This window comes from Passer montanus, unplaced genomic scaffold, assembly GCF_014805655.1.
Source record: "Passer montanus isolate IOZ18808 unplaced genomic scaffold, ASM1480565v1 scaffold77, whole genome shotgun sequence".
Lineage (NCBI taxonomy): Eukaryota > Metazoa > Chordata > Aves > Passeriformes > Passeridae > Passer > Passer montanus.
This window is the reverse complement of record NW_024372923.1, coordinates 54,489-64,986: the sequence shown is the minus strand read 5'-3', so window position 1 is coordinate 64,986 and position 10,498 is coordinate 54,489. Positions and strand designations below refer to the sequence as shown.

Genomic DNA, 10,498 nt, shown 5'->3' with positions numbered 1-10,498 from the left:
TATAAAAAAAAAAAGAAGAAAAAAATTTTTTTTTTTTCCTTTTTTTTTTTTCTAAAAAAAAAAAAAAAAAAAAAGGTAGTCAGTGTGACAGCACAGGAAACAAATGACATTTTGGGATCAATTCCATCACCCTGCAGCACCAGTCTTCCAAGCAGACTACCAGGCATTAGGGCACCTCTTTTGCCTCTGCCAGGCATTGAGTCCTGCTCACATTCTCCTTCTGCCTCTTCTGTAACTTTTCAAAGCTACAGCAAAGCAGGAAAAAAGCACAAGTGGGCACAGATATATGGCACAGCCCCTGGGCACGGCACCTCAACCTTACCTGCTCTGGTGGAACTCCCAGTTCTGCCAGGGCTGACTCAAAAAACCTTTTTGCTGGTTTCCCCACCACCTCAGCCTGGATATCACAAGCGTACTGGGGGGAAAAAAAAAAGAGAGAGAGAAACACAAAAAATGCTGATGGGAAAAGGATTTATTCAACTCCATAACTCCAGTTATAAAACCTTTGGTATTATTGATTTTTGCCCTTAAATAACACAGTGGATTAGCAGGTGAAGGTGAATATCAGAGAATTTGGATAACAGAAGTGTTTAAAGTATTCTGGCAGGAGAGAAAATGCTCTTGAAACACCTCAAGGTACAAATCTTTCACACTCTCCATCTTTGAGTAATCCTGCAACTCAGTTCCAGTACTGTTCATTTTGTTAGAAGCATCACTCTTAGAGACATAACAAATATCCTTTATATAAAACTATCAAAAGTACTGGAGAACCTTTAAAAGATATAAAGGATTTCTTCAATCACCTGGCATAATTTTAATGATCCAAGTGAAAAATCAAGTTTCAAATATGAGTTTTGAAAAGCTACATTTGAAAAAGCAGATTTTACAAGTTACATTTTCCTGCAACTAAGTATCAGTGCTATGCTGGAAAAAAATTGTTTCTTGCTTGATCCTAGACAAAAGCCTAACAGATAACATGGGCCTTCAGGTTTTCTTGGGTATCTTGCACACAATATTCCACTTTTTTCTTGTCTGACTCCTCCTTTCAAGTGCCTCACTTGCAATAAGGGCACCACCACAGAAAAAGTTCATGGTTTAAGTGAAACAAATTTAAACCAAAAAAAAAAAGAAAATAACAAAGGCAGAAAATAAATTAATCCACCCATCTTTAGAATGCAGCAAATGAGTTTCAACGTGTGGAAACTCCCTCCACCAAGGTGAGTAATTACAGATGACCCATATTTATGCCAGTTACTCTTTTAACAAGGTGCACAGGGCGAGTAAGCACAATTCCAGCTATAAAATACCTCTAATGCCTTCATATATGCTCCAACATCAAGTTTCAGCCCATCAGTTTCTTTATAGTAGCGTCTGGAAATGAAAGTGATAAAGTTCCCATGAAATGAAAATGCTGGCAGTTAAAGACAAAGAAACCACATTTTATTGTTTCTGGGCCTTTATAGATGTCCATATGGCTGCATAAAAAGTCAAGTAATCAGAAAATCCCAGGCCTGGGTCTAACACCAGGAGATAAGGGAAGGACAGGCTCAGGACTGTGCAATGCTGAGGGAAAGGATCCCAGATGCCCATCTGGGAGCAACTTCACTGGTTCAAAGGGATTTCAGTGTGCTTGAGCCAGGATGGACTGTGCTGTGCATTACTGCACAGTGACAGAGAGCCCTGGCAGGTAAAAGGTGAGGGCTGGCCCCAACCAGCAGCTGTGACCCCTCCTCAGTGGGTCTGCAAGGAGACCCCAGACAGAACCAGCACTGCTGTCCCAGCCTCACACACCAGGGAACCCTGTTTATCAGGACTAAAAGCCCTGCAAGCTGAATTTTGTTCTTTCTAAAAATGCTCCCATGGCCATGAAGCTCATGGAATTAGAAGGTGTCTTTAGAGAGCTTTTCTGGAATAGCAATTCACATTCATGCAGGTCCTCCAAGCTCTGGGCAGAGCAGAGACAGGTTTCTGTATGACAGGAAAAAAGGCAGGATGAGCAGTCAGCTAAGATTTTATGCCTTATCCTTCTGCCATTTTCGATTATTCAGCATAGCCTTCCTTTAAAATGACCACTTGACCTTTGCTAGAACAGCCATTAACCTTCCATAGTCTGGCGTAAACAGCTTAATTTTCTGACAGTGGCATGACAGAAGAAATTACAAAGCCAATTCCCACTCTCAGCCCAAAACAGATGCTAAATGTAAATCACTGCCTTTCCAGGAGCAGGGCATTCTGCTTCAGTGACTCTGACACTTTTGTTTTCTATGGAATGAACTAAAACTTCTACCAAAAGCAACCTGCTGGCCCAAGGCAGGCACCTTGCTAAGGCCCACCCAGCTGGGCTGGTGCTGCAGGTTAGAAATGCAGCTGGGTTTTGTGGATGGCCCTTTGCATCCATGAGGCTTCTCCAGTCAGGAGAACAGTTCTTAGAATTTCTAATCTTCCTCCTTTGGGTCACAGAATTCACCAGAGAACTTGTATTCACATTACCTCAATGATCAGCCATTAAAATACAATATGCTCTTGGTGAAAACTGAGCTCTAAATATCCCAAAATCTCTATTTTTTAACAAAAAGTAATATTTCAAAGAAGTAAGAAAAAAGAGCTGTTTCTATCAATGAATGACCAAATAAATACTTTTACATGCACAGGGTACAAAGCATTTTTGCACTGATGACAATACAGTTCCTAAGAAGAGGTTCATTCTACATTTCATTTTGAAATATGGTATTACATAACACAAAATTTGATTATTTTATGTACATTAGCCATTCTCCTGTTGGTTCAACATTTTCTCCTTATCCTTCTGAGAAACAGCAAGGATTTTTCAGCCCTGCTGGAAGATTAGAGTGTCAGGTAAGGCAGCACAATGAATTTAACTGCTCCTTCCCACTGATAAGTTCTGCCCAGCTGGATCAATAACCCACAAACTAAGAAGGGTTTTCATGCCCATTACAGTCTATTGAACCACTGAGCAAAGTTGTCACTGCACTTTCCCCAAGATAAACATGCACAGTCTCTTTTAAACCCATGCATCACACAATAGATAAGAATAACTCCTCTTATTCCTGTTGGGGTTTGTCATTATTCAGCACAGGAACTAATAATGTCCTGTTTAAAATCTCTGAATACATCTAAATTAATTATTTTCAGGAAAACATTCAAACTCCCTGGCTATTTTTTCCTGTGTGTAAAAACAGGAGGTCAAAATTTACCCTTAATGGGCAGAGAATAATTAAAAATGCTGTCTGACATTAAAACTACCAAAACAAATGATCTGCCACTTCAAAAACACCAAACTGCATCACATACCTACACCAACAGCTCTTTACCTAAGCATGGCCTGAGGAAATTTTGGGTTTCCTTCACTATGAAAAATAATTTGTATTCAGTTCAGAGAGGAACATGTGGCTACAGGCAGCAGTTAAACCAACAGTTCTCATCTCTGAGATACTAAATACTCACTCACTTGGGATCACTCACATCAAAATCCAAACTCTCCATGATTCCTACGAGGCTTTGAGGCTCCCTTGAAGCACCACAAGTCCTCTTCATTGATCAGATCAGGCTCTCAGCCCAGGCAGACAGATTAAAACTGAAAAGTTGGTACTGGGAGTGGAGTGCCCACACTGATTTCCGGCCTCCATTAAAGATACCACTAAGAAATGCAGAGATTTGAGGAAAAAACAGAGCTTAACTCACCCTTTTCCAAGGGAGATCAAAACAGGCTTCTCCATCCCAATCAGAAGTCGGAAAGCCTCATTAAGGTTTGCGTAGGTGAAGTTTTCTGCTGCATCTCCAAGAACCACACAGTTTGGGTTTGCCTTATCAATCTCAGCAAATTCAGGGACAAGGTCTACAGAAGGAGGCAAAACCCAAAAAATCACAAATCCCTCACTGTGGATTCTTTGCTTCTTTTTTCTAAGGTCAGGATTAAATGCACAAGATGGTATATCTTGTTGGGGCTCAGATGTTTATTAGTTCTTGTCTGTGTTACAGCCTCACGAACTGAGTTCTACAGCACTTCACTCTAACAAATTAAAAACGGAGACGTGTGTCTCTCTTTATACAAGGCCTTTTAAGGATAAACTGTCCAATTAAGAAATGACACCTAAATTATTTTTACTTTTAACCCAATAACCAACCACCCATGTTCACAATGGGGACTTTTTTATCCAATTCCACAAAACCACCCAAACCCATGGAGAAGAAGGTGAAGAAGGACCAGCCTCCACCCTAAACCTCCATCTTGCTTTATATATCTTACTATATTCTAAAACCTTAAACCCTAAGTTTTCCACTCTGTGGTATTACACACTTCTATCCAAGCTCCACACCCACAATCACAGTTCCATCATTCCATTTTGGAAGCTTTCTCCATGGCCTCAGGTCAATGCAGAGTTCTCTTGGGAGTCAGTGCCTGGCAGCAGAGAAAGTCTGAAATTCTCAGCATGCAGGGCTCCAACACGTCACCATTTCAGATCATGAGGCCTTGAACGCGACAAATGGAAGCGACAAATCCCCAGATTCATGCTTCCCTTCACTCACAACAACACATGAAAAAAAAAAAAATCTCAGTCTGAATCCAGCGCCCTTCGCACACCTACTCATCCGTCCCAAGACGGAGAGGAAAGCAGAGCATTCCCCCTCCCTCCCTGCGTCCCCAGCGCTGCCCCACCGTCGTGCACCAGGAGGTGAGGCCTCAGGCCGCGCTCCCGCAGCAGGCGGCAGGCGGCCGGCGCCGGCGCCGTCACTTGGGCCACCGAGATGTCGAAGCCCATGGCCCGCAGCTTCCGCTCGAAGTTCTCCCGGGTCGCCTGGGTTTCGTTGGTGCAGAGCTGCAGCTTCAGCCCAGAGGCTTTGATCCTGTGGAGGGAAGGCAGCAGAGGGGTTAACTAGATGAAGGAAATGAGACAAGAGTGTAAGTCTCAAGGGAAATGCAGGCTGGATATCAGGAAATGGTTTTCCACAGAAAGGGTGACAAAGCTCTGGAATGGCTGCCCGGGGAGGTGGTGCAGTCACCATCCCTGGGGGTGTTTAACAAAGCCTGGATGTGGCACTGGGAGCCAGGGTTTGGTTGAGGTGTTGGGGCTGTAGTGGCCTCAATGATCTTGAAGGTCTCTTCCAACCTGGTCATTCTGTGATTCTGTGAAAAGGTTTAGCTGATATTCCAAACCATGAACAGGATCCTCTGCTGTGACCAGATGCACCTGAAATCCTGACTCTGGGCACTGCAGCTGCCAGTTAGTTCAATGATGTTTTATCAAAACTGGGGTGGATCCAGTCCTATTTATCATTAAATCTCTCATAAAACACCTGTGCTGTTACTTGGTGGATCATCCCAAAAAATCTGGCACTTTAACTGATCCATTAATAATTGTTTACAGGTAATTGGCTTCTCAGGGGAAGAAAACACGGCCATGAGTGTCCAGAGCCAAGGACATGGCTACTGGGGATTGGCACTCTCCAAAAGTTGTGTTGTTGTCCCATTCCTGAAGTGCCCAAGGCCAGACTGGGCTGGGCTTGGAGCACCCTGGGATAGTGGAAGGTGTCCCTGCCATGGCAGGGGTGGACTGGGGTCTTTATGGTCCCCCCCAGCCCAAACCATTCTGTGATTCTGTGAAACCCCTGCAAGCCCTCTGCCTCTGAGCAGCTTTGTTCCCAAGATGGGGACCTGCTGTGGATGTCCCCAAAAAGCCTCTTCCCCGAGGATGAGCTGTCAGCTGTTTGGAGAGCCAAAGTACTTCAAAGTGGCCACAGAAAATCAGAAGCACTGAAAATGTACCACAATTAATAAAAAAGAAACATTTGCCTAAGGGACTTTCACTCAGCTCCTCTAATATATGAAAATGCCTACTTTTTGTCACTTTTCATGTGAATTTGTGTAAAATTATCTTTGAGGACCTGAGCACATGCAGATTCAGATACTTACTGAAGTCTGGAACCAGGCTTATAAATTCTTATAAAATATTATGATCCTTCTTTGTATTAAAACAAAAAAGGACTTTTCTATTAAGGAAGTCCCTGCACGGATTCTCAAGACAACAAAACACGCTGGGTCCATTTTGTAGGGAAGATGATCCCACTTGGTTGGTGCAAACACCAAAGCCACCTCCAGACAACAGATCTGATGATGAACTTTCCATCAAAGGATTCTTGGAAATCTGGTCCTGACCCAGAGAGCCCCTTCTGCTCATCAAACTACACACCAGTGTCTTCTTTAATAATGCTGGTGATTCATTTCTTTCTTATTATTTGTCTTTCCTAATCATAGATATGTGAATTATCAATTACACTTAGTGGTTAATTGCCCTTCATAAAGATAGCTTTTCTCTTTTAAATTAGGCAGTTAATATATTGTAACTAATAGCATCCACTTGTACATTATAAATATATCTTCATTGATTGGAGCACTGAATGTGAGATTCACTCTCAAGTTAATGAAGCAATTGAGTGAAGAAGTGCAGGGTGCACCCAGGGAATAATTATTGTTAATGAATTATGATGTGACCTTCTCAGAACAATGAACAATTGGTGTGACAGTGGGATGACAATATTCCACATCTGTTATTTGAGACACGGTTTCAGCTGGAGTTAAAAAGCAAAGCAGTGTAATTTAGATACACAACAAACTTCAATAGAGTGTGCCACGGGTAAAAAAAAAAATTATTCTAAATGCAAAGCTTCCTTGCACACTCTTAGGGAAAAGAAATCCTATGATTCATAACTGGCTGGAAGCAGATATTTGTTGAATTGGAATCTACTTTTTCTCTTCCTAAAGGTCAACATAATGAATCCAGGGACAACACCAACCACAAACCTGCACAGACAAACCAGCACCCTACAGGTCAGCTCAGTGAAAACACAGATTCAGTTTTCCTGTACTACAAACTTCACTTCTTTCTCAGTATTTTGGATGGAAACCAGAGTGACACTTCTGAAAGGACTGAGCAAAGCAGGAGTCTGGACACATCCCAGACTGCTTCAGGCCTTTGTGGTCACCAGCAATTAACACCCCAACAAATGAGCTCAGGAAATGCTCAGGATCAGGTCTACAAAGAGTTGGGCCAAGCTGGACAAAAAAAATGGGAGTCCTCTGGTGACATATGAAAAGGACTTTTAAAAATATCCTGGAACACTAAATGAAACAAAAATCCACAAACTCTAGAGAAGACTTACTTCTACAAATATAACTTTCCAGTGAAAAGTCACCTTTCCCTTCCTAATTAGCATCTCTGAAAAGAGCCCTGTAAACTCTGCCAAATCCTGCACAGAACAGACACACTCACCTGTACATTCCGTATCACACACATTGGGATGAATCCATCCTGGATGCTCAGCACAGGGATGGTGAGCAGAACCTGCAGGCCAGCAAACAGCTGCTAACTCACAGCTTAAATAATCAGGGAGAGCTTTTACCAACAGCTCTGCATGGGGGAAAACCTGCCTCCAATCATGTTTACAGCAAAACCCTCATTCAGTTTCCCTGGCCTGGCAGGTTTTGAATGTGGAGAGACTAAAAGTGGCTGGAAGGTCTGTGTCTCACAAGTGTGATGACGTGCTCAGTGAGGCTGCAGGGCTGGAAAGCTCCAAGGGAAACCTCCAGCCTCTGAACTGACCCACTGCTCACACTGCCAGCAAAGCAAGGCAAGGCACTGCAACCTCCACTGCTGGCAAGTGTGGGATGTCAGGAGAAGAATAAAGAACAAGATTTGTAATGTGATGTCTTATGAGATAAAGAGCAAGGGATTAGGTACCTGCAAGAGCAGAAGAATGAGGCAGCAGGAGATGAAATACACGACACAAGTTTTATCGAGATCTCCAGGGTATTACAGATTTATCAGCAGGTCCATTACAGAAGCACAGGCACACCCAGGAAACCCAGTCAATCAGGCCTTCAGCTGACTTCCACACACCGTGGCTGTGATAAAGATCCCATTCAAACACCAGGACAATCGATCCTGATTAGGGCACGAGGACAGGCAGCACTGCTGCCCGTGCTGCAGGGACCCAGCATGGCCCAGGTACTGTGGGCATCCTAAGGCTGCCTCTCCCTCACTGTTTGGGACCATCAGCAGGCTCAGCATCAGACGAATACACTTTTTCCACCAAATCCACCAATTTCCAACCTCACTGCTCACACCACTCCTAATGCCTGAGAACAGGAATGGGGGAGCTTCACCTGAGCGAGGCAGAGGAGCTCCTGACCTTTCAGGGTGTGACAAATGCCAAACTCAGCTACAGTGGCAAAAGAAACCTGTCAGAGCCCTTCTTGGAGGGGATGGCAGAACAGAGATGGCAGCAGGGAGCAGATGGAGAGGCCACTGTCCCCTCCAGCTGCGTGTCACTCTGCTGCCAGTGCCTGCTCTGCCAGGGAGCTGCCACAGCACACAGACACTGAAGGAGAAAGTCACCAAAAACCCCAAACTTCCAAGCCCCAAATTAAAAGTGGGCAGATGAGCACTGATACCACACCAGCCTTACCAGAGGAGGGATTTAAGCCCACTCCAGATCCAAATAACCACTTGGTCACCCAAATGATCCCTAAATCTACACCTGGGGCACCCACCCAGCCCTGGGCATGCTGTGAGCACCTGCCCAGGGGAGAAGTGGATGTGAGGGGTTTAATTCCAGCCTGAGCTGCCCCTGGAGCCTCAGCAGCTCTTTGAACTGACCTTTACCTCGTTCTGCTGGAGCAGGACACGGGGCTGAGTGACAATGTCCCACAGTGCAATTACCACGCGTCAGATGAGCAGGTCCCTTACAAATCACCTCGAACTTTACACATCTGCTGGCTGTCAGCATCTGCCAGGCTCACTCACCCGAAAATAATGAAAAAAACTCTCATTATTGCTCCATAACAGGTAAAGTGTTAGGACAATTATTGGACATCCTCACTGACCTTGTGCAGACTTAGCCAACTGCCCTTGCCAACCTTTATGGGCAGCCTTTGGGCACATAAAACACAAAATCTGTTCTTTCAGATGATGTAAAGGTTGTGACACCCGTAGGAAAAGCAATGCTCCTGAATCCAGACTGGGAATCATCAAACTTAAATTATCCTGCACATGGCTGGAGCAGTTAAGGAAAAGGTGTAAGGCAAAACTTCAGATTTCCCATCTTTTCCCACTGTTTTTTGCAGTGAAGGTTTTTCCTAAGATGGGAATAGGAAAGTCCAGCCCTGAGCCAGAGGTCCTGCACAGATGGGCAGTGGGGCAGGAAGCAAAACTCTGGAAGAGGCAACAAACCTGAGCTTGGAGACTGTCCAACATCAACTTCAAAGGGGTTTGGAAATGTGCTACATGAGATTTCCAGAACGGGCTTTTTATCCTGCTTTTGGTTTTTCAGAGTGCTTTGGGTTTTTTAAAAATTTAAAAATTTAAAAGAAAGCATGCCGAGCATAGCCGCTATTTGACTCTTCTGCATCAGTGGACAAATATGTGTTTCAGTGTAAACCTCTCAGCATTCTGATTCCTTGTCTCAAACACAGGGAACCAATAGCACCAAATCACAAAGTAAAAGCAGGACTTGTGCAGAAACACCATCCTCCCACCTGGGCAGGGTTAATGTTAGTGCCCTCTGCAAGGGCCAGGGTGTGGTGCTCCAGGTAAAACCTCTCCTGATCTTGCAGGTTTTTCCCAGGAGAACCTCCCTGGGAGCACCACACACACCTGAGGATCCAAAAGGATTTTCTGGCTCAGAGCAATAGCCCCTTCTGGGGTCCAGCTGTGGAAATGCCTGGTGGGAGCAGAACACATTTGCCCTGCTTAAAATGTGTCTTTTTGGCAAAAAAATGTGCTGTATTTTCTCTGCAAATCTGTATTCCTGCCATTCCAGCAAAATCATTATTTCAGAAGCCTGAAGGCCATAAGTGCCTTTGCCATCATTACATGGTACAAGCCTCTCCCAATTCCATGGAAACACTGAACTCCCGGGTGTTTTTTAACCTGGTGGGTGCAATGGAATCAGAAGACTGTAGATAAAACTCCAGGATTTTCCTTCTCTCTCCCAGTCCCCAAAACTTTCCATTCCTCTGATTTCTGCCATCACAGCACATCCAAACTGCTTCAATCTTGTTGTCACATCTCTGACGACACTTTTGCCTCCTGTCCTCCTGGTGTTTCCCTTCACTGATGTCCTGTCATGGGTCCTGAGTACAGCCAGGCTCATTAAAGCCCTGGATCTCTGGGGATCCAACTTTCTGCTCCACGTAGCCCTGACAAATCCTTACACATGGCACTTTTTGGCCCCGGTCCCTCCTGCATTCCTGAAACTCAGCTCTACATCTGCCATCTCCCCAGCACCATTTCCTCCCCAGCCCCATATGGCTCACCTCTCTCTAAATATAGAAGGGGATAATTTGGAGGCAATCCAAAGGAGGGGCTGCTAAAGGGATTAAAAAATAGGAGGGCATTACCTTTGCACATGAGTAAAAGCAGATTAATAGGCACACATGAAGGAGCCACAAGAATGTTACTTAAGGGTGGACAAGGGTGAT

The 10,498-nt window shown here is 44.3% G+C and overlaps 1 protein-coding gene across 1 annotated transcript in view; it reads right to left on the bottom strand.

The window, feature by feature from the left end:
* LOC120512730 (phospholysine phosphohistidine inorganic pyrophosphate phosphatase) overlaps positions 1–10,498 on the bottom strand; it is a 71,099-nt gene that overhangs the window by 54,902 nt on the left and 5,699 nt on the right. Inside the window, exons 2-5 of the mRNA XM_039731371.1 lie at positions 4,679–4,866; positions 3,703–3,856; positions 1,308–1,371; positions 323–415 (exon numbers count right to left, since the gene is read on the bottom strand). Of these exons, the coding sequence (XP_039587305.1) occupies positions 323–415; positions 1,308–1,371; positions 3,703–3,856; positions 4,679–4,866 (499 nt within the window). The remainder of the gene's footprint in view (positions 1–322; positions 416–1,307; positions 1,372–3,702; positions 3,857–4,678; positions 4,867–10,498) is intronic.